The sequence below is a fragment of the Protopterus annectens genome, chromosome 3.part1, assembly GCF_019279795.1.
Source record: "Protopterus annectens isolate FY-2018-M chromosome 3.part1, PAN1.0, whole genome shotgun sequence".
Taxonomy (NCBI): domain Eukaryota; kingdom Metazoa; phylum Chordata; order Ceratodontiformes; family Protopteridae; genus Protopterus; species Protopterus annectens.
In genome coordinates, this window is record NC_056732.1 from 480,582,099 (window position 1) to 480,607,879 (window position 25,781).

At 39.7% G+C, this 25,781-nt stretch overlaps 1 protein-coding gene across 2 annotated transcripts in view; it reads left to right on the forward strand.

Annotated features, from left to right (window-relative positions):
- COL14A1 (collagen type XIV alpha 1 chain) overlaps nucleotides 1-25,781 on the forward strand; it is a gene marked incomplete at its 3' end in the record, with an annotated part of 1,869,522 nt that overhangs the window by 1,783,955 nt on the left and 59,786 nt on the right. For both annotated transcript variants that reach the window (XM_044066920.1, XM_044066919.1), the window contains 1 exon segment: nucleotides 8,814-8,880. In XM_044066920.1, coding sequence (XP_043922855.1) covers nucleotides 8,814-8,880 — 67 coding nt within the window.

The following is a 25,781-nucleotide window of genomic DNA, read 5'->3' on the forward strand; positions in this document are numbered from 1 at the left end:
CTAAGGTAATATATCATATAGTTTAAACATTTAAAAGCAATAAATTGAGTGTAAAATGTCTGTATAATAATACTTATTATAAACACGTATTAAAGGTGATGATATGTGCAGAAAATATCTTTGCTACTGTTCTTGCCACAAAATATTTGCATATAAAATGATACCCTATAAAATCACTTTACCTGTACTAAAATGAATCACTGTACTGTGAATTATTTTTCCTCTATTTTTAAATCATGAAACACAATATGAAAGCACAGTCTTCTTCTTTCGGCTGCTCCCATTAGAGGTCGCTACAGCATATCAGCTGTTTCCATTTCTTCCTATCCTCTGCATCTTGCTCTGTCACAGCAGCCACCTGCATGTCCTCTCTCACCACATCCATAAACCTTATCTTAGGCCTTCCTCTTTTCCTGTTACCTGTCAGCTTCATCCTTAGCATCTTTTTTCCAATATACTCTGCATCCCTCCTCAGCACATGTCCAAACCAACGTAATCTTGCCTGTCTGGCTTTGTCTCCAAACCTTCCAACCTGAGCTAACCCTCTAATATACTTATTCCTAATCCTGTCCATCCTCGTCACACTCAGTGCAAATCTTAACATCTTCAACTTTGCCATGTCAAGCTCTGACTCCTGCCTTTTTGTCAATGCCACTGTCTCCAACGCATATAACATAGCTGCTCTCACTACCCTCTTGTACACCTTCCCTTTCACTCTTACTGGTACTCGTCTGTCACAAATCACTCCTGACACCTTTCTCCACCCACTCCATCCTGCCTGTACTCTCTTCTTCACCCTCTTCCACACTCGCCATTACTCTGAACTGTTGATCCCAAGTACTTAAACTCATCCACCTTCGCCACCTTTACTCCCTGCATCCTCACCATTCCTCTATCCTCCCTCTCATTCACACACATATATTCTGTCCTAGTCCTGCTGACCTTCATTCCTCTTCTCTCTAGAGCATATCTCCACCTCTCCAGGTCTCCTCCACCTGTGGCCTACTCTCACTACAGATCACAATGTCATCTGCAAACATCATAGTCCACAGGGACTCCTGTCTGATCTTGTCTGTCAACCTGTCCATCACCATTGCAAATAAGAAAGGGCTCAGAGCTGATCCTTGATGTAATCCCACCTCCACCTTAAATGCATCCATCATTCCCACCGCAGACCTTACCACTGTCACACTACCCTCGTACATATCCTGTACCACTCTTACATACTTCTCTGCCACTCCCAACTTCCTCATACAATACCACAACTCCTCTCTAAGCGCCCTGTCATATGCTTTCTCTAAATCCACAAAGACACAATGCAACTCCTTCTGACCTTCTCTGTACTTCTCCATCAACACTCTCATAGCAAACATCGCATCTGTAGTGCTCTTTCCTGGCATGAAACCATACTGCTGATCACTAATAATCACCTCCCTTCTTAACCTAGCTTCCACTACTCTTTCCCATAACTTCATGCTGTGACTGATCAATTAGCACAGTAAAAAGTGAAAAAAAATTTTTTGCACTGGGCAAGACCTCTTACACCCCCATTTGGGGAAATTCACCTGCCACACTTACTTATATATACTAACTTGACAGTCACACATTAGTAGAAAAAGGTAAAAACTTGTACTTCTGTGCATCCCAGTACTGCACAATTGAAGTTAGCATGGTTTTGACCAAACAAAATGAAACATCATGATGAAAAGATGATCAAAGTAACTACACTCATTCAAGTGAAGGATAGCCATACAAATCTATCTGTAGGAGATATGCACTGAATACTCTGCATTAAGAATGACAATGTTCGGACAGGGGCCTGATGTAAACAGGATGATTCATGACATTTATGAATCCTTGTGTTAGTTCATTGGATCAGTTTTTTCCACAGTGGCACCAAACCCTGCCCAGCAGCACTACAACAGCAATGTACATTGTACCACAGTTACTCCAAACACTGCACTGCAGAAGTATTAGGTAATGCCCTACAGTGCACTTCCATAGTGCAATACCTTGTACTACAGCTGCAATGCATTTCCTTAATGATTCCATACCATTTGCTGTAGTGGTACTGCATCCTAGAGCACAGTGGCACTTTACATTGTATCACAGTCATACAAACTCTGCACACACTGACAATGCAAACTACACTGCTGTGGCACATACCACGTATTATAATGTGATAAGGTTACCAGCATTAAGTGTCAACTGCATGTGTAGAGTTTAGTGTGTGTGTGTGTGTGTGTGTGTGTGTGTGTGTGTGTGTGTGTGTGTGTGTGTGTGTGTGTGTGTGTGTGTGTGCATGTGTATGTATGTGTGTGTGTGTGTGTGTGTGTGTGTGTGTGTGTGTGTGTGTGTGTGTGTGTGTGTGTGTGTGTGTGTGTGTGTGTGTGTGTGTGTGTGTGTGTGTGTGTGTGTGTGTGTGTGTGTGTGTGTGTGTGTGTGTGTGTAAAAGACAGTCTTGATATACTGCTCAGCTCTGTACAGTAAGCAACATACCAGCAGTGGAGGGGATCTCTAGATTGCCAAATGCAACACCATCTAGTTTTGTGAAGGTGGAGTCCCATAACTTCTGGAACCAGCCAGTACACAAATGGTTTGTGCTTTTGAATCACTGGTGATCAAGGGAGCATATGTATATGTACTGCACATAAGGAATACTGTGGCTAATAAATAACAAAATAAAACTGCATACAAGGTCTTATCCCACTGTGTGCCTTTAACTAGAAATTACCTAGGGCTTTGGTATTCTATTCATAAGCATCTCAGTACTGCACCATGGTGAATGATGTTTAAGAATAGCATCTGAAGACTTTTAGGCATCTCCAAGCTCTGTGTCACAATGACATTAAAACCTTTACAATAGTGACACCAAACTCTGTGTCACTTTAATATCAGGAGCACTAACCCCCATACTGCAATGGCAACAGACCCTATTGTACATTGGCAACAAATCATGCACAACTGTTAGTCTGCATACTCTTTCAGAATTGCACAAAAAAATCTATGCTGGCAGTGCATTGCATTTTTAACCAAACATTGCACCATTTTAAAAACATATGGTAAACTATAGTGATAACAAATGTGTACAACATTGGGCAAACCATTGCACCACAATGATACAGTTTTCTGTACTTCAGTGATGTTAAACCCTGATAACAGTGGCACAAAATCTTGACAAATTGCTGTTTAATATCCACTATATTGGTTCTAACCTCTTAGCACCACATCCTGCACTAAATGTCCTGATATGCAGTGACATCAAGCTCTGGACCACACTGCCACTAAATATTTTACTATGGTGGTTCCAAACTTGTTGCCATTGTGTCAACAAACACTGCACTTCAATTGTGCCTACATCACAATAGTTCCAACTTCACATCACAGTGGCACTAATCCTTTCACCACTATGACTGCAAACTCTGACGCACAGTAGCACTACACACTTTGTAACAGTGGCACCAAGTTCTGCATGATAATATTATCTAAATCTATACCAGAGGTGTATCAAATTTTGTAACATAGTTGTATAATACTCTGTACTACAGTCACTTTCTGCGTAGTAACAATACTAAACCCTACACTATAGTTACTCTAAACCATGTGTCACACTAGCAGAAAACCCTGCTCCACAATGCACAAGCCGAACTCAGAACAGTAATGGTACCAAGTCCTGTAACTGAATATCACCAGGTCTTGTACTAGGTCATGTCTTCCCTCAGTTACATCAGTCTTATACAACGTTCTTGTCATACTCATCACCACAGTGCCAGAAACTTTTATACCATAACAATGCCAAATGCTGTTCTATACTGAAATTAAACCCTGCATAATACTAATCATAGTGTACAACAATGACACCAGGCTACATCACAATAGCACAAAGCACAACAATATCACCAATTATTGCAGGCAGTGGTACCACATCCAACACCACTGTCAAACTGAAGCTCCAAGTTAAAGTGTTTAATAGTTAAGTACTGGAAATCATTCAGAGAACCCCAATGAAAAAATAAAAAAATAAGGAAAGAATGAAATAATACAAAAAATTAATTTCCTACCTCTACAAAACTGGCACCCTTCTTCCTTTATGACTGTCTCCTTAAATCTAGAGATCAGGCTGCCCTTACACTAAGCAGGCACAGACTTTCATTCTTGCTCCAAGAAAAAGGCATTTAGAAAGGTTCCCTAACCAGTTCCCTAATCCACAGTGGTTCAATAAGCAAACGCTTTTGACTGATATCAGACATACAGGATTATGATTGGTTCGCCAATCGTAATCCATTTGTTATGTGTTTGAGATATGGATGCCACCAAAGTCACCTCGTAAGTAAAGCTTGAGAGGTGAATCTTGGCATCCATGTTGAAAACACATAAACGGGTTATGATCATTGATCCAGTCATAATTCTTTCTAGTGTATGGAGCTTTATGTGATCCATGTACTAGTTACAGTAAAAAAAGAAGAAGAAAAAACACATAAGTGTTTTGACGGCTATCAAAGCAGTAAGGTACTGTCAGAAAGGCAGTGTAACACAGTCCTTTTGCATTTACACTCACCTTGCCATGCCAGTAAATTGTTCAGATTTTTGCAGATTGTCCAGATTTTTGCCTCATTTGTTTGGTCTGTTCCTCATTAAGTTCATGGTTTTCAGAGAAATCACAGGGGATTGAAGAAACTAAATAATGACATATACTTAGGTTTAAGACTTTGTGTCCTTCATAAAATTCGGGTGAACACACATCCTGTTATTCTAGTAACTTTCTTTGTTTGTAAGAGGAAGAGAAAACCTATTGGCATGGACAGCAGGCAGAACCAAATATTTTATTCTGCTGCTCTCATTTACTGATCGGTACTGACAGATTTGACTGCCTACCAGAGGACCCAGCCTTAATAAGTTAAGCAGGGGGTGCTTAATATTTGTTATAGTCAGATCTCACCTCACTCTTTTGCTTAACTGATTGTTTTTTTTTTTCGAATATTGGAGTGTAATCACTGCACTCCATGCATTACATCATACTTATGCGCTTAGTAGGATTTAGAATTAGTTTACTTGCAGACTGCCAAACAAGAGTGAAGTCTCCCCAAAGATCTTTCTGAAGTAAGTCAGAAATTTTGACCTCATGTAAAAGGATCAGATCATCTGCACAAAGGATAGGTTGTAGTTTAGGTTGGCTGAGAATTCATTACTATAAAGGAAAAGAGGATATGGCCCACAGCATTCCTCATTGCACCCCAGTCATCAAGTTACCCTGACTGTAGAAGGTATCATCCATATTTATATTCATGGTGTAATTTTTTTTTAAGTTGCTGCTAAACAGTCTGTAGAGTCACCTACCAAAGTCATACATCTTCAGTTTTACTTGCATTCCCGATGTAAACCTACAGTACTGCAGATATAAAGAGTAGTTATTCCTTGTTTTTTTATGTATTAAGCCAGTTATATATCTATACAGTTATATCTATATACATATATATATATATACATATATATATATATATATATATATATATATATATATATATATATATTTATATGTCAGCATATATTCAAGAAGACCATTCTTTGAACAGTGGTCAAGCAGTTATTTATAAACATTTTCTAATATATCTGAACCAGGTCTTATGAAGGAAATTACTTTCAGAATGCCACTTATTCTTGCAACACAATAACACCAAACTCCACCTAAAGTAGCACTGTACCCTGCACAATAGTGATGTAACAAAGTAATACCAAACTCTGTACTGCAATGATACCAACCCCTGTAACATCGTCATATCAAATGTTGTACTACAGTGGTTTCTGATCCCATGTAATAGCAATATTGAACACGACATTATGTTCTGCATCACATTGGCACTAGTGTCTGTACCACTGTGGTAACAGGCCCTTCACCTATCACACCTTGTACCATAATGAAACCTGCTCCTGTACCATAGTGATTCCACATCCTTCACTGCACTGAAACCAAGATCTGCACCATAATGGTTCTATCTATGTGTCACATAACTACTAAAATCTATACCTCAGTAACATCACACCATGAGCAAACATGATACTAAATTATGGGTTACACTGGCTTCAGGCTTTACATCACAGTTGCACTGAATTTTATACCAGAATTACACCTAAGTCTATACCACATTAACACACTAACTAGTGGTCCATTGGCATCAAGCTGTGTACTACTGTGTCACAAAACTCTGCACTGTAATGGTATCTAACCCAGTACCATAGTCATATCAAGATGTTTGATACAGTAATCTCAAATCCTGAAGAGCAGTGATAATAGGCCCTCAGTCTACATCATGGCCATGTCAAACCCTTCACTAATGTGGTACCATACATTGCACCTGCAAATCCCTGCATCACAGATTAACTAATATCGGCACCATGATGGTATCAACCTATAGAATAAAATAAGTCCATATTCTAAAATAGAATGACATCAAACTTTGCATTACATAGATCCATGCACCACAATGATCCCAAGCCTGGCATTATAATGAAACAACCTTGCAAGAATACAGTGTCACCAAAGTTTGTATACTAGTAGCATCATACATTCTGACAACTGTGCTCCCAAAATGGTACCAAACCCCATACCTCAATTATGTTAGTGTGTTACACTGACATCAAGCCTTGCATAATAATGATAACAAAACCTGCACCAGAATGAATCCAAGTCCTGCATTCAAGTGGCATCATTCCTCTACCACTGAGAATTAAGTATTGGACTACCCAAACCCTGGACTACACTGGTATCAGACTCTGCACTAAAGTGGTACTAAATTCTGCACCATAATGATATCAGGCACTAGACCTTCAGTGGCATCACACCTTATGGCTTAGTAAGTAGTAACATTAAACTCTGCACAACAATGATACCTACCCTTCACCACAGTGACATTAACTCCTACATTAGAGTGCACTGTTTCTTCTATCTCAGTGATTGCAAACTCTATACCACAGTCATACCACATTCTGTACATGTACATGAGTGTCATGAAGTCCAACTCCAGCCAAATCCTGCACCACAATGTCTTAAATTCTGGTATCAGTGGCATCAAGTTCTACATCACAGTGGTGCCAAATCCTGCGGCACCATGGTACCAAACCCTGATCCACAATGGCAATGTAGCTGCATTGTTCTTGATGAGGTTATGGCAGTTGTTACATATAAGAGGCACATGTCAAATTACTGATGCAAGCATCAAAATAAAAAATCCTTAGATAACAAGTTTTCTGACTTATTGTAATCACTGAGCATGTTGAAAACCCCTGTTTGATCTTTTTATGGCTGTTTTTGGGTGCATTCTATTCTGCATTTACTGCATTTTCTGCAGCTGTCCACCCTGTTTTGCACAAGCCCATGCATCCCCCCCAGCGATATCCCCATCTCTAACAATGGGGTCCCCAACTGAAACCTGCTTTATTCTGCAGGCAGTGCCTCACTCTCCAGGGAGAAATGACCTTGTGACCTTGTACACCCCAAGATTTTCTGGTTCCTTCTTCTTATGTGCACTGTGAATGCTTGGGGGGGCCTGGGTGGCCAACTCCTGTCATCACCCTGCAAGTGCACTTTCTCTTTCCAAGGAGATAATGATGCTGCAGTCTCTGGTCTCTAAGACTAACATTTTCCCCAGTGTATATAGAATCAAATGCCAAGGAGTGCGTATCAAATGCATGGCACAGGGTGATATTTATAAGAAGTGATCCCTAACCTGATGGAGCTAAGATCACGTGAACATCATTGCCTATGTCATCTTGTTCATGATCCTTACTACTATTATGAGTAGACTGCCTTGTGTTCAGGAAGACAGTCACCCCTATCCAGCAGTATAAATCCCTGGCTTCAGAATGACAGCCCTCTAGGACAGGCACACCCACCCTCACCTACCTGTGCCATCAAACACCCAAGCGACTAATTGAGGTCGGGTTGCTTTTAACATATTTAGGATTTTATCAACACTCCATGCCTTTCCACACCTATCTTTTTTCTGAAATATTATCAGATGTAGAATGAAGACTATATAGGGTGAAACAAAACACACTTACATCTCTGTGCCATTCAGACCATGTTGTTAGGCTAATTAACCTAAGGATGAGGTATCAACTCTCAGTATTTTAAGTGACTCTTATTTATTCTACTGTTTTTTTATTTGTCAGTGATGCTGGTTGTTTAGTGGGGATAGTTTAAGGATAATGTGTGAAGTGTTTCATCACATATGGGCATGGAGTTAATGGTTATACTCCACAAAGAAAACAGATTTTATGAGTTGGAAGATATTTCAAGTACTTTTACATGGAAATCAATCCCACATTTATTGATCAAAAAGTCAGTTGGCCTACTTATTATGGATAAGCAACCCTTGAACAACAGTCTCAAAATCATGATAAACCACTTTAATGTAATGTATATTCCTCCAAATATTTAGCATACCCATCCAGCATCACACAACCATCCCCAGACACCATGTGACATGGTCATGGTAGTCATACAAATGCATTGAGTTATTCTGGCACATATCACCTGGTGAGTCAAGCTTCCTAGTCCCAGAAAAATGAACCAATCAGAAAGCTAGGGGTCAGTATTAGAATTCAATAAGAAAATTCATCATTTACTGTAGTGCCACAGTGACCACAGCGGTATGGATATCAAAAACAGATGTCATTCTAATCTGTATAATAAAAAGGCAACTTCAACAAAGTCATGTGTAAACACACTAGTATTCAGCTATGTCACTGGGGTTTGGTGCACATTGGATGGTTTGCAGTAGTTACTGAAATATTATTTTTTTTTTTCTATACAGGGAGATGTACAGTCCCAGGCTATGGTGCGTTCTTTAGCACGACAAGTATGTGAGCAGCTAATTCAGAGTAAGTATAACAATATGTGCTGCACATGAAAGTAAGCTATTTATGTCATTGTTGTTACTGTAGTTGGTTTAAAAGTAAGTAAATTCAAGCAAAATATGTTTCTCAGGCAATCAAAATAATGTACATGGGTATAGGCAACTTTTAACTCTTTGCTACTTTTTCCTCAGCATCCATTTTCTCTGACCTCTCCCTCCAAGATTGCTTTTGATGTAGCCATTGTACCACTGTCATTTGTTCTCTACTTTGGTAACAACCATTGTAATATACTTAGAAAACTGTCACAGAACGTTCATCCATCTGTACTTATGCCTGTCTTTTCTCATTTTCAGGCCCATCTTTTGATCAGTAGGGTTTTATGGGTCCAGAGTACACGTACATTTCACATAAATAATTAATAACTAGGAAGGAAATTAAATTAGAGGTCACCACAGTCTTCAAGGCTTTTCACGTGTAAGAGAAATGAGAGGTGTGAGTTAGGATGTACAGTTCAGGAGGCAGTGGAGGAAAATGTAGTGAAGACAGAAGTAATGAACTAGCACACACCTGCTCAGCCTTCACAAGAGAGAAGGAGGAGTTACCACCACAGGGATGAAGCCATTAGCCAATGACACACTGAGGTACAGTTCAGACTGAAAGGATGATGAAAGAATTAGCTCCAGGAACCTATCCAAAGCCTCAGGAGTATATGGTAAACATCCACTTGGTCTATGAGACAGTGAATGACCTTCTCCACCCACCCACCCAGCCACTTACACAATTAGAGGACATAATAAATATCTATCTAGTTGCAGAAGTGATACTTCTGAGATAGAATATAAGGTGTGTAATGCTATTGCCTCTAACAGTAGAGCAAGCATTAAACAAGTGAGGTTTTTTTGAAAATATATTCTTGAAAAACAAAGAACACCAACTGCCTATGAATCATAAACAGAAAATGCACATTGTCTGAGCACAATACTACATAATACACTTTGTAAATTGTACAGATTAAGCCTTCAACTTATTTTTTATAACGAAGCTACAAGAAGTACTAAAACACTGCTGTCTTTATGAGGAAAATCGTGATAGTTAAAACAAATCTAGTCATTGTTGTGCTGTATATTCTGGAATTGGTAGCGAAAATTGTCTAGAATTTTATTTAACTTTCAGTGCCTAAGCACTTGGTCTGAGTTTATAAACCATACAGGAGATCTTCTCAGGAAACATAAAAAAAAACATTGACTGTGACTTGTCAACAAAAGAGAAAACCAAAACATTTCTACACATATTTTATAGAGACATATAGCTACCTAGATTAATTATTACCTACCTAACCTGATTTTATTTAATGGCTATGCCTAGGGCTGTACAAGCCATTCAGGGCTCAGCCTCATGGAGTGTGTCTTGTTACTGAACTGTTCACGTTTGTTCCCTTATAAACCTCAACACTTCCCCCTCAACCAAATACACAATGTAGTCAGTGCTCCTGCTGCATTGCTTTCCTTACATTTCCGTTCACCTTGACCCTTCTCACACATGTATTTGTTTCTTTGCTTCAGCTTTTTTACCATTTTAAATAGGTTGGCCATGTAGCCTACCCTCCTGTAGCAAAGCATTCTGCTGGTATTTAAATGACTACTGCTGCCTCTGCTACATTTTGTACCTCACTTTGGTGGTCTACAGGCTCCCCCACATATATTCTTAATAGTTTGGTAGTTTCTAAACAGATTAGTGCAACATACATTATTTATTTATTTATTATTATTACATTTGTTAACCAGGAAATGTCCTACTGGGCCAGGAGGCCGTTTTCAGTGTAGGCTGGGAAGAAAAGCTCCAAAACAGTAACAATGCTAATAATAATAATAATTATTAAACAAAACAAATATAAAATACAAATTCAAATAGTGTGCACACACACACACACACACACACACACACACACACACACACACACGCACACACACACACACACACACACACACATATATATATATATATATATATATGGATTGCCACCTATTTGGTAGCTAGGGGTAACCTTGTTTTTCCCGAAGGGTATGACTATGCATTTTTGTCATTTAACTTTAGGCCATGGCTCTGGCACCAGTTATCCGTTTCTGTGAGACCTTCTGAAGGATATCTGTGTCAGATGTGTTTTCTACTATGCGCCCAGTTTGCAGTCATCTGCAAACTTTGTCAGCCATAACCCTCCTGTGTTTGCTTGTACTTCGGAAAAGTAGATGCCAAACAAGAGTGGGCCCAGGACTGAGCCCTGTGGTACACCACTTGTGACAGGCTTTGAGTCTGACATGGCGCCAGCAACTCTAACCCTGTGGGTTCTGTCACTCAGCCAGTTTGCAGCCCATCTTGTGATGTATGGGTTAACATTTAAGCTGATGAGTTTTCAATGATACCCGAGTGGGGTATTGTATCAAAGGCCTTCGCCAGATCGAGGTAGGCTGTATGGACTGCCTTTCCTCATCAATGGCTTTGGTGACTGTTTGAAAAAGTCAACCAAGTTTAGAAGGCATGATCTGCCTTTGACAAAGCCAAACTGGGATGGATCCAAAGTCTGCAAATTCCCTATGTCTTTATTTATGAGGTCCATTATGATCCTCTCCATGGCTTTGCAGATAAGGCTTGTCAAGCTAATGGGACGGTAATTTCCAGGGTCGGTGGAGGCACCGCCTTTGTGAAGTGGGACCACAGTTGCAGTGCGCCACTCCTGGAGTGCGTATCCAGAGGTAAGACTATGATTAAACAGCTGTCCTAGCTGTGGGTTTAATTCCTCGTTGAGTTAAGTGGAGCACACAGCCGGGGACACCATCAGGTCCCATGGATGCTGTGTTTTGCTTTGGAGAGAGCAGTTCTCACTTGGGCGTTGGAGATGTTTGGGGGGCTGCAATCGCTTGGTATAGATATCTCTCCTTTTGGGGGGGGGGGAGTTTGCACTGAACCTGTCAGCCAGTATGTTGGCAATGTCTGTAGGATCAGTAGTCTTCACATCATTTTGAGCTAGTTCTGAGCATATCTGGGAGTTTCCTCCTAGGTTTCTAACTTATAGCTAAAGAAGGCCTTATGATTGTCTTTTGAGTCTTTAGCTATTTTTCTCTCAAAATTTGCTTTGGATGATTTTATAGAGCTCTTAGGTTTTTTACTTATAGTGATCAAGGGTGTCTTACCTTTTAAGGATTTTGCTCTATCTTGTAGTAGCTTCCTCCTTTTGTTGTAGAGTTTGTTTATGGCTGGGGTCCACCAGAGTGGACGCTTGCCTTTGGTACAAAGAGTCTTTGTTTTGCTTGGGATTGCCTTATCCATGCAGTCCTGCAGGTGCTGGTAGAAGGCATTTGTAAGTGATTCAGCGGCTTGAGTACTGTTTTCCGGCTCGGGGCCTTAAAGGAGACCACACTAGTCTTTAGAAGTGTGAAGTCGGCTTCGAGAAGTTCTTTACTGTGGTCTTTTTATTTCAGGTGGGGTGGGATGAGGACCTCCAGCGAGATTAGTTTGTGATCTGATCTCACCAGTGAGGGGTATACTTCGGTGTTGAACATTGTGCTCCCATGTTCGTGATGATGAGATCAAGTATGTTTTCTCCTCTTGTGGGGATGGTGACTAGTTGTTCCATGGCATTTGAGTTTATGAATTCCAGGAACTTTTGGGCTAGGGTGTTTGGGCTTGAGTAGTGTTCCCAGTCTATATTAGGGTAATTGAAGTCACCTAGTATGATGGTGTTTGGTGATACATTTATCCCTCTAGTGTTTTCAGGAAGGCCATGTGAGGTTCCTGAGTTTGTGAGGGTGGCCTGTAACATGCTACAATTTGCAGAGCAGTCTTGCCTATGGTTAATTGCACCTGGATGGTCTCCGATGCATCGTGCATTGCCACCAGTCTTGAGGTGTGGGTGTCTTTGATGAATATGGATACCCCCCCTCCTTTCTTGGTATTGTCCGGATTTTGGGGCCGGAACGCATGATAAGAGGTAAAACCTGATAGTGCTGGGGTGCTCTCAGGAGCCTTGAACCAGGTTTCTGTCACTGCACAGACATCGATGTTCTCCATACTGAGAAGGGCCTCGAGTGCGTGCATTTGAGATTTAGTTGCAGAAGTGATACTTCTGAGATAGAATATAAGGTGTGTAATGCTATTGCCTCCAACAGTACAGCAAGCATTAAACAAGTGAGGTTTTTTTGAAAATATATTCTTGAAAAACAAAGAACACCAACTGCCTATGAATCATAAACAGAAAATGCACATTGTCTGGGCACAATATTACATAATACACTTTGTAAATTGTACAGGTTAAGCCTTCAACTTATTTTTTATAACGAAGCTACAAGAAGTACTAAAACACTGCTGTGTTTATGAGGAAAATCGTGATAGTTAAAACAAATCTAGTCATTGTTGTGCTGTATATTCTGGAATTGGTAGTGAAAATTGTCTAGAATTTTATTTAACTTTCAGTGCCTAAGCACTTGGTCTGAGTTTATAAACCATACAGGAGATCTTCTCAGGAAACATAAAAAAAAAACATTGACTGTGACTTGTCAACAAAAGAGAAAACCAAAACATTTCTACACATATTTTATAGAGACATATAGCTACCTAGATTAATTATTATCTACCTAACCTGATTTTATTTAATGGCTATGCCTAGGGCTGTACAAGCCATTCAGGGCTCAGCCTCATGGAGTGTGTCTTGTTACTGAACTGTTCACGTTTGTTCCCTTATAAACCTCAACACTTCCCCCTCAACCAAATACACAATGTAGTCAGTGCTCCTGCTGCATTGCTTTCCTTACATTTCCGTTCACCTTGACCCTTCTCACACATGTATTTGTTTCTTTGCTTCAGCTTTTTTACCATTTTAAATAGGTTGCCCATGTAGCCTACCCTCCTGTAGCAAAGCATTCTGCTGGTATTTAAATGACTACTGCTGCCTCTGCTACATTTTGTACCTCACTTTGGTGGTCTACAGGCTCCCCCACATATATTCTTAATAGTTTGGTAGTTTCTAAACAGATTAGTGCAACATACATTATTTATTTATTTATTATTATTACATTTGTTAACCAGGAAATGTCCTACTGCGCCAGAGGCCGTTTTCAGTGTAGGCTGGGAAGAAAAGCTCCAAAACAGTAACAATACTAATAATAATAATTATTATTAAACAAAACAAATATAAAATACAAATTCAAATAGTGTGCACACACACACACACACACACACACACACACACACACACACACACACGCACACACACACACACACACATATATATATATATATATATATATATATATATATATATATATATATATATATATATATATATATATATATACATACATACAGTGAAGCATTAACAGAGACACCAACACCATTGCAATTGCACGTACAGTTATGCGCAATGGTTCATATGAACCCAAGTCCAGCAATGTAACAGAATGAAGTTGTAATATATAAGCAATTCAGCATAGAGATGAAGAGGAAAAGTGGGGAGCCTAGATTCAGGAGGATAAGGGGTAAAGTTAGGAGGAGAGAGTGTAGAAAGGGAGTTAGGAAGATTTAGCCTGGAGTATGGCAGGAGCAAAGCCAATGACTAGCTAGGTAGTTTTTTAGAAGTTGTTTGAACTCATGATAGTGAGGATTTTTTGCTATGGGCTGAGGAAGACTGTTCCAAAGTTTGGCAATTTTGTAAGAATAGAGGGAATCGCCATGATAGTTGTGGGAGTGGGTAACATTTAGCATTAGTTTGTCTGAGGGACCTGAGATTAATACTAGGTTGGACTACATTAGAAAGAGTAGGGCAGTTGCTGGGTTGATGGACTATTTTGTGGACCATGGTAAGTTGATTGAGAGATAAAAGGTTAGGGAGTTCTAGCCAGCTGAGCTGGGAGAGAACAGTGCAGTAGTGAGTCCTGTGTGGATGATTAGTGGCAAACTTGGAAGTTTTGTTGTAACAAGATTCCAGGTTATTGAAGTCAGTCTTTCGCAGGTTTGTGAATATATGAGATCTGTTGAGGAGGGTAGAAAGCAGGTGTGAACAAGCAGTGGCCAGCCTAGCGCTTTGAGTAAGGTATGGTTTGGCCCTAAAGAGGGTGCCAAGTTTTATGTGAACTTTTTTGATTGTCAGAGAAATATGTTTATGATAGGTTCATAGGTAGGTACTAGGCTATTGGCCCTAGGGCCTATACATGCCTAGCCAAAAAGGTACCCTGGCTTTCGCCACACAAGAAAATGATTTTCCTGTGCCCCTGTCAAGCAGAACTACAGAAGTGATCCCCGGGGTGAATTTCCTATTACCCATCCAATCATCAAGATATTTCTTGAAGAGTGCTAATGAGGAGCTCTGTTTGACATAGATAGGTAGTCTGTTCCAGAGTATGGGAAGTCTCTGGGACAGGAATCTATCCCTCCAGCATGTTCTTTTTTTGGGTGACAAGTTTTAGGTCCCTAGAGCATGTAGCTCAAAGGGATTGGGATTTCTTTAAGTGGAGCATGTCCAACAGCTCTGGGTTTGACATAGCTTTGTATGTTAGGCAGAGATCGCCTCTGAGTAGGCAATATGCGACGGAGTAAAGCTGGAGTTTTTTGAGTTGGTCTTTGTACGGCATCTGTTTGAGGCCAGTAATCCACTTTGTGAGGTATTTCTTCAGACTTTCCAGTTGTTGTAGATGTCTTGTGAGGTACATACCAAAAGGGGCGTTGTACTCTATAATGGGTCTAATGAGTGATAAGTAGAAGGTAACAATGACCTCTTTTTTTCTGGATGAGAAACCTTTTGTGATGAAGTGTGCCATGTAGAAGGATTTCCTTACCACTGTGGCAATGTGATTATCAAAGGAGAGACTAATCTCCACCTGTGTCCCAAGGTCTCTTATCACACTTTCAGTGTTAAGTAGACTACCGCCTATGTGGTAGTTCAAGGGTACAGAGTTTTTACCAAAGGGGATGACAATGCACTTTTTGGCATTGAGCTTGAGACCATGGCTTTGACACCAGGCTTCTGTCTCAGTGAGGCCCTTTTGTAGGATGTCCACATTGTTAGGAGTTTCAATTATGGCTCCTAATTCGCAGTCATCTGCAAATTTAGTTAGCCAAAGACCTTCTGTGTTTGCCTGTACTTCAGACAAGTAGATACCAAACAGGAGAGGACCCAGGACTGAACCCTATGGTACTCCACTTGTCACTGGTCTGAAGTCTGATTTGGAGTCTGCTACTTTTACAGTGTGGGTTCTGTCAGTAAGCCAGTTGGCAACCCTTCTTGTGACATAGGGATTTATACTTAGTTTAGTGAGTTTATCTATAATTCCATTGTGGGGGATGGTGTCAAACGCCTTGGTGAGATCTAGATAGGCTGTGTGAACCACCTTACCCTCATCTATGGCTTTGGTGACTGCTTCAAAGAAGTCTATCAGGTTTAGGAGACATGATCTGCCTTTTACAAACCCGAACTGTGTGGAGTCCAGAGTTTGGAGATCTCCAATGTCTTTGTTTATGAGTTCCATGATGATACGTTCCATGGCCTTGTAGACCAGGCTCATCAGGCTAATGGGGTGGTAGTTCCTGGGGTCTGTTGTGGCCCCCCCTTTGTGGAATGGGATAACCATCGCGGTGCGCCATTCAAAGTGCACAAAGCCTGAGGTGAGGCTATGATTGAACATGGTACTTAGGTGGGGTGCCAGTTCATTCTATAGTTCGTGTAGAAGGCAGCCTGGGATATTGTCAGGTCCCATGGATGCTGTGTTCTTGGCTTTGGAGAGTGAGGTTTTTACCTGTGCAGCCATGATTACAGGAATCTTGCATTCTTCAAGTATAAAGATGGGCCCTTTAGGGGGTGAGAGGGGGGTAAAGTTAGCACTGAACCTATCTGCCAGGATGTTGGTAATATCAGTTGGTTCTGTATGTTTAGTGTCATTGCACTGTAACTCAGAGCAGATCTGAGTATTGCCATTGAGATTTTTGACTTAGCTATAGAATGCTTTGTGGTTGTCTTTAGAATCAGTGACGATTTTGTTTTCATAACTAGCTTTGGAGGATTTTATGAGGGATCTCAGCTTCTTACTGAGGCTGACCAGGGAGTTCCTCCAATCGTGGGATTTTAGTCTTTTTTGCAACAGTTTCCTTCTTCTGTTGTAGAGTTTGTTTATGGCAGAAGACCACCAGATTGGCTTCCTTTTTTTGGAGGATAACATCTTGGTTCTGTTAGGGATAGCACGATCCATGCACTCGTGTAAGTGCTTATAAAGTGCATTTGTGTAGGATTCGGAAGTCATCCCTCTATTGTCCATCTGCATGGGCGTCGTGAAGTTGGCTTTGGAGAAATTTTTTACAGTTGTTTTCCTAATGGGGGCGGGAGTGGGATGTGGATGTCTAGGATGATTAGCTTGTGGTCGGATCTGACCAATGAGGAGCTGACCTCTGGTGTGGAACACTGGTCGCCCATGTTGGTGATGATAGGATATTGCTGCCCCTGGTGGGGGTGTGGATAAGTTGATCCAAGGTATTGGAATTGATGAATTCCAGAAAATGTTGAGCAAAAGAGTTGGTACACAAGTAGTTTTCCCGGTTAATGGTGGGGAAGTTGAAATCACCCATTATTAGGGTGTTGGGTTGTACCTTAATATTTTCCAGTGTATCAAGAAAAGAGGAGTGGGAATCCTGGGGCATGGTGGGGGTCTGTAGCAAGCTACAATCTGGATTGCAGTTTTGCCCAGAGTTAGTTGCACTTGGATAATCTCGGATGCATTATGCTGAGCAACTGGCTTGGAGGTGTGGATATCCTTAATGAATATGAACATGCCTCCACCTTTAGTGTTTCAGTCCGGGTTTGTTTGCTGAAAGGTGTGGTATGAATTATAGCCTGGTAATGCAGGGGTGCTCTCTGGAACTTTGAACCAGGTCTCTGTCACTGCACAGATGTCGATGTTCTCCATTTTAAGGAGTGCCTCGAGGGAGTGCATTTTGATGTTTAAACTTCTAGCATTGAGTAGCATTACCCTCAAATTTTGCTTGCTTGTACCTGTTACGGTGGTGAATTTGTCATTTGAACCTTGCCTAAAAAAGGCACTATAGGGGTGGCAAGAGCCTTTGCTAGTATCCAGAATCCTAAGGGTGACAGGTACAGGCCATCTCTGGCAAAGCAGCGTGGTCTGTCGATCATGTCATCCCAAGCAGACAGATACTGGATTCCCTTAGAATAACACCAGAAGCTTAGCCAATTGTTGAAGTCAATCATTTTGTCCTTGTACTGCGGTATCATTCTGGGTGATGGCAGGATGCTACGCAGGGCTAGGGTCATACCTGCCTGGGCTACAAGATCGGAGAGCTCCTCCATGTCTCTTTTCATGTAGTTCAGGGAGGTATGTCTCAGGTCATTCACACCAACATGGACAATGACAGAGTCATATTTGTACTTGTTGTGGAGTGACCTGAGTGTGTGCATTATGTGGCGGATCCTGGCACCTGACAGGCAGCTGACAGTAACTTTTTCCTTGTTTATCCTGGTGAGTGGAACATCAGTGTGCCCGACTATAGAGTCACCTATGACTAGAGTGTTGGGTACGTTGTGCCTTATGGGCTGTAGTTGAGTGGCACACTGAGTATGTGGGCTATGTGTCATTTGGGTTGTGTTGGGGGGTGGAGGTTGCTTGCATTTCTGCTTTGGAGGTCTCGGTTGTTTGGGCAGATTTTTACTGAGAGCCCTCGTGAATGTAGGTGTGTGTTTTGTGCTTCTGTGTGTGTGTTTTGGTGGTATAGGTTTTGAGGGACTATGTGATGAGTGTGGTGCAGTGCAAGTGTTTACCTTCTCCTCTTGACTGCCTAGTCCAGTCTTCGGTGAAGAGAGCTTTGCTTCCAGTTTGGCTATATGAGTGCATCTCTCACAGGTCGTAGTGTTGGGTGGTAGGAGGAGAGGGTTGTCTGTGTACATGAGGCAATTGCTGCATTGTCCCAAGATGCCCAGATTCATCAGGTAGACAGGAGAAAACACTGGGAGCTGACCTTTAGACATGCCTGGATAGGTGCTTATTTATTAAGTACTAAAAACCGTTTTCCTCTAGACAAGTGAGGAAAGTTGAGTGCTGTAGTAATTTGTAGCTTATTTAGTGCTTATGAGTTCTGAGCAAGTGCTGAGCTCAAAGAAACAGATTTGAGTGCTAAAACTAAAAAGCTGGCTAGTTGCAAGGGAAAATTTGAAGAGCAGACTTTATGGTGCCAGGAATAGTTTAACCCTAGTTAAGTGAGGGGGGGGGGGCTCAGGAGTTTACAAACAGTCCTGGATACAGCAAATCTATATCTGGACAAGACTTGTTACAGGAAAGGGGGGAAGCAAGCTTAGAAATTTTTTTTTCAGTAATTTTTTTTCAGTAAAGTGGAAATGGAGAAAGCTGGAACAGACACATTAATTCAAGGTTAAGAATTTGAGTGGGTTGGCCTTCACAAATGTTCTCTATTAAATTGAATGACCTAATGACACTAGACTGGGAGGAGTGTCACAGATCAGATATACAATATGGGCGGGCAACTGCAAAGCCACCAAGTATAAGAACACCACAACACTAGGGAGGGTGAGTGGGAAAAATTACAGAAGATTAGAACACAGAAACCTCAAAAAATCAAAAATGCACATAAAAGCTTGGCTAGAGCACTCACAAACAGAAAATACAACTCTCACTATGAAAAAGCAGTTTACAGTTAAGTAATTCAGTAAACATGCAATTAAAGTAATGAAACAGTATCTAGCAATGAAAAATACAGTTAAAACAGTATAAAACAGTACATAAATGCAACAGTAAAAAAAGCTTTAGAACAGTGCAAAATGTAGTAGATTAACTGTATAGCACAATTATAAGCGTTTCAGAAGTACAGTTCAGTGAAATAAGTGTAAGAAATAACTTATCCTGCTCTTGAAATCTTAAGGAATTTCCACTTAGTTTCAGTAATGAAATTCCATCCACAGCCTGATAAATATTTCCGAATCTCATCTATTGTGACACCTAGAAGTTTAGTCTGGTTTGCAGATTCTATCTTGGTTCCATTCGAGGAGAGGATTGTGAGAGGGGACTGGCAGGGTTTGGATTTTTTGTTTCCAAAGACTATTATCTTACTTTTGTTTGGGTTTAGTATGAGTTGATGTTCAGTGAGGTATTTGTCTCTGTCCTGAAAAGAAGTTTGCATTTTTATTTGAAGTTCTTGGGGTGATGGGGCGGAGCAGATAAGTGTTGCATCATCGGCACACTGGACAATGGAGGCTAGTTGAGTTGCAGAGCTGAGGTTGTCTGTGAATATGCTAAAGAGGAGAGGACCAAGTCTGGAACCTTGGGGTACACCAATTGAGATGGGGAGTAGTGGGGAAAGACTGTTCTCCCATTTAGTCGCCTGCTGTCAATTGGAAAGATAGCTATGGAACCAGGACGGGGAAGGTGAACTAAGGCCATAAGATGAGAGTTTGTTGAGTAGTAGTTGGTGGGAAACAGTGTCAAAGGCTTTGAACATATTGACAAAAATAGAAGAGACTAGCTGGCCTTCATTTAAGAGATGAGGAATGGTGTTAGTGAAAGTTATTAGGGCAGTGCTGGTACTATGTTTAAGTTTAAAGCCACGTTGAGAACTGGATAATAGGTTGTGACTAAGGAAATGGTTAAGGAGTTGATTGTGAATGCATTTTTATAAGATTCTTGCAAGGGGGGAAAGGATGGCTATGGAACAGAAGTTAGTTAGTTCTTTAGAGGGTCCACTTTTGTGGAAGGGGAATGATGTGTGATATTTTCCAAAGAATGTGATGTATTGTTCTGCAAAAGAAAAGTTAATCAAGATAGATATGGAGTAGGCAGTAGAAGAAGCGGCAATTTTTAGAAATTCATTAGGAAGCTGGTCAGCTGCAAGATAGCAGTGTTTTAGCTTGGTTAGGAGAGCTTTTATGTAACTAGTTTGAATGGTATTAAAACTGAGGGGTTTGGGATTATCTGTAGTAGGAGTGGGAAGAGTAAGTGGTTGATTAGGCTGGCTACCTAGCAGGGAGGTTATAGTATTTATAAAGTGAGAGTTGATTTGAGTTGCAATAGGGTCAGAGTTGTTTGAGGTGACTGGGGCAGGGGGTGGAATACCACTGGGGCTGAGGACATAGTTAATGTTTTGCCAGAATTTTTGGGATTTGTTTAGGTGTTTCTCTTGACAGGTTTGAAATTAAGTTTATTTGTCTTTTTTAATTTGTTTCTTAGCTTGATTCCATAGCTGTTGATATGTTAAGAGGTTTACTGTATCTTTGGTTGTGTGGTAAGCTGACCAGACTCTATCTCTGCATTTAAGTAGCAGTTTGGTGTCATTGGTTAGCCAAGGTAGGTGCTTGGCTTTTGAGTGTACTTTCCTAATAGGAGCAAGCTTATTAAGTGTTTTAAGGAAGGCATTGTTGGAATACTGAACAGCCATGTCTAAATGAAGGTTTTTAAGTGGTGCCCAGGCACATTGTTGGAACAGTAGGTTAAAAGTAGAAGGAGAGAAGTTTTTCTTGCTACTGATGTATTTGTAAGTGATGTTGCTTTAAGTATGCACATGTTTTCTGTATAGAAAGGTTGGAGAATGGTCGCTGGGAGAGTCTGAAAGGCAACCGCCTCAGTAACTTAGGTTGAGTTTGTTAGTCAATATCAAATCTGACTTCCTGTTTTGTCATACCTTGACTGTCTCTGAATTGTAGCACTAATATATTTTTGCACATGCAAGGAAAGTATAGAAATCTGCCATTTCACTGTTGATTTAAAGTTTTGGAATGATTAGAAGGACTAGGTGGAAAATAGGACCGTTTAAATGTACTGCACCTGTTCACATTGTTGCAGCTTTTGCATGCAAATAATTGCACAACATATAAGAGTTAAATAATTGTAGTACTTGCAAAGTTAAAAAAGATGACATTTACAGCATGTAAGCTTCTAATGAAGTATGTTATCAGACCACATTTTAAGGGATGTAATTTTAAAACATTAGTGTTCAACACAGGTCTGTAGGTTTCTTTGAAAGCTCCTATGTGGAAGCAGGACTGAATGGAGTTACAATCACATATGATGAAAATGAAGTTGTCTCACCACCAAAACCTACCCACTAATACAAAGGTTGCTGCTGTAGTATATATGTTCATAGGTACGACTGTGTATCCCATGCTGAAATGTCCTGTGTCACATACACACACACACACACACACACACACACACACACACACACACACACACACACTCACTCTCTAATAGGTATGTATGTGTGTGCGTGTGTGTGTGTGTGTGTGTGTGTGTGTGTGCGTGTGTGTGTGTGTGTGTGTGTGTGTGTGTGTGTGTGTGTGTGTGTGTGCGTGTGTCTGTACGCGCACGTGTGTGTGTGTGTGTGTGTGTGTGTGTGTGTGTGTGTGTGTGTGTGTGATTCTATTCTATGATTACTTAATTCCTTTTGAAGTGATACAATTTAATTTTAATAAAAGGTAGCAAAGCCATCAGAAGGCAATACAAGAACTTGGGTAAAAATGTAATTCTCCTAGTTATATATATATTTTTTGAAGTGGACACTTGTTTTTCATGTATTAAGAAAGCAGGGTCATTTTGTTTGACTTTGTCAAATTCGCCATGTCTAAGCAATTTAGCTCTGAAGATTTTCACTCAGCTCTACAAGTTTTACACAGTGACTCTGAAGGCATGAGGTTACATGAAGAAGCAGAGGATTTCATAGGGATAGTCATTAGAGTAAATAAAACATTTCTTAACAAGGTGTCAATGTACATTAATAAAACTAATAAATATTAGCAAATAAAAAACCCATGTGTATGCATAACTGCTGGATAAAATACCTTGTAGAACACAATTAACTTCATATTCTAGCTAATGGTACCATTAAAATAGCAAGAATAAGGAAAAAAGTGGACAGCATTGTTTTCTCCCATAGTACAATTTAACTGAACCAGAAGCAACATGTCTTAGTGTAATGTACACCAAGAAATCAAAATATATGTGCTCATAAAAATTTAATTACTACATTTGGGATTCCTACAACATTCAGTGTAGAAAATAAACAATTCCAGATGGCAAACACTCTTTTAATATCAAGGCTTAAAAGCATAAAAAGTTAATATTTATTCTCATTTTTAATGTCTGTTATGTCAGGGGCCTTCAGAATATTACCTTGTGTTTGGTTGGATAAAAAATATCTGCTATAAATTAATAAGGTCTGGAAACAAATGTCTGAGTGTCTCACATTATCATGAACATTTTATAATCATTATTTAATAAACGTATTGGCCTGTAGGATAAGCATTCCAGTAAATATTTGTTGGGTTTGGCAATACACTCATGGCACTATGTTTCCATGATATGGTGTTCTGCTTCCATGCAGAATAAAGTTTAACATGGTTAGTAAAATGCTAACCCCTTCTTCTAGCATTTACACGTAAATGTCAACTTAAAAGGCCATCACACCCTGAAGTTTTATTTTTTTTTTCCAGTTTCTGAATAGTATCTTTTAATTCAAGTAAAGCCTTCAGTCTTGAAAGTAATAGAACCTTTTACTTCTGTGAGGTTCACTTGTATATATTCTTCCAAGTATTTATCTTAGACAATGAACAGCATATGTGTTTAGAATTCATTAAAGTATCACTGAAAGTGAAACACAGTATTCCTGTTTTCTTTTGTCTATTTTCCCTTTAATTTAATTCAATTCATTGTGTAATATTAAACTGTAGTTAATTCATTAATTTCTGTGACTTAATGCAGAAATCACCCTTGGAGTACATCAGAGCTGTAGTTTTTTCTAATTTTGGAGTGAGTATAAGATGTCTTTATGAGTGATGTTCCCTTGTTGTCAATTTTTGTGGAAATGTCTTATTGATATAGTAGACTATACTGATCCCCCAAAATGTTAAAACATATTCATCTGGGCATGAAAGACAAAACTAGCAACCTACTGACTCTTCTAAAGTCTGACAAAGCCACTCACATCCACATGCGGGGAGCGGGCTTTTTCCCATGCACCCCAGTAACTAACATGACTAAATCCAAGATCACCAAACTACTGTGTGGTTAACCCTTTCAGCCATGGGACAATGTATTTTAGTGTCATTAATGAAATTATTGGAACTGCTCTGCTATCTTGTTTTATACTTAGATATAAAGGATGATGATCATACGTTGATGCAACCATTGTGTGTAAATTATATTTCAACGGTCACTAAAAATCTTTGGGAGAGTAAACTCAATGGTATCATGACTTATTTTATTTTATTTTTAATTTGTTAACAGGGGTAGAGCACTGATACCATTGGACCTAGTACAGTCTCAGTCATACAAATACAAATGACCCCCCCTCAAAAAAAATGAGCTTACTCCTGTAAAGTTAGATGTTGTTATTCAAAATAGTTCGATGATCTAGCTCCCTTCTCAGGCTGCCAATACAAAATGACAAGTGTCCATGTGATACTTTATAAGGCAAACCAAAGAGTAAAAAAGGTCACACAGACAAACCAATTAGCAAAAACTACAGGAAATCCTAGCCAAGCTAGAGTTTTTACTGTGTGAAACCTTAAACCTCCTGTAATAGAAGCCCATGGGATATATACAAATGAACTGCTAGAATCCAAACTGAAAAACGACCAGCACCAGTTGACCACTACTTTATTCACAATAATTTAGCACTTTTGTGTGTGTGTGTAACGTACACACACAAAAGCGCTACATTATTGTGAATAAAGTAGTGGTCAACTGGTTCTGGTCATTTTTCAGTTTGGATTCTAGCAGTTGGTTTGGTTTTGCCATTTTTTTCCTGTTTTGCCTTGGTTCCTGATATATACAAATGACCTCTTAATGGCATTAAGTGTTTAGCTACATGGCTTCTGAATATCCATGACTGTTTACTTTTCCTTTTTAAGTCTTTTTGGATACATTCAGGACAATAAAGCCAAATCCCACTAGCTGTGGACATTTATGTTTCAGCCTTCTTATGACCTCATCAGCACAGCATAAGTGGACTGTTTGGCTATACTTTAGAAACACAGGGTCATTACACCCAGCTAATGTCCATGACCATTAAAGTGTCTGCAAAATATCCCAAATAACATCCAAACCAAAAAGTAAAAAGGTCACACAGACAAACCAGTTAGTGACTCCAAGAAAAACCTAGCCAAGTTAGAGTTTTCACTGTGTGAAAATTTAAACATTCTGTAATGGAGGTCCATGTGATATGTACAAATGACCCCTTAAGGACATCGAATGTTTCAGCTATATGGCTTCTGAAAAAATGGTCACAGATATTCAGAAGGTATATAGCTGAAACCCTTGATGTCCATAAGGGGTCATTTATATATAGCTCATGGGCCTCTATTATATGAGGTTTAAGTTTTCACACAGTGAAAACTCATATCTTGGCTAGGTTTTTCTTGTAGTTAATACCTTGTAAGGCAACTTTACCATGGCTAGGAACCCATAGTTATTTGAGTAATGATTAACTGTTTGTGGGGCTGGAACTGTACGTGGCCACACAACTAGTTCTTTCTGATGAGTATGACTATATTGATGCCCAAAATAATTAGTCATAAGTCAAGACCTTAGAATATTACTATAACTATTTAACACTAAGCATTTTGTTAAAAAATATAAGTATTCATTTATGGTAAATTATTGCTTTTGTGTTGTACTAGAACTCTAAACCCATTATTATTTCTACATTACTGTGTCGATGTAATTCATTTAATGTAAAATGTGCATCGTTATCTGACTTTTTATGTAATATTAATTCCATTTTTGATTTTTTATGTAATATTAATTCCATGCAAGTGTCCATAAACTATGCCTCTTTTTCACAGCATGGCTGAAAAGAATCTTCAAACATGCCAACTCTCTAGTTTTCAAACAAATACTTAAATAAATAGCATGTAGAAAACCTACCTATCT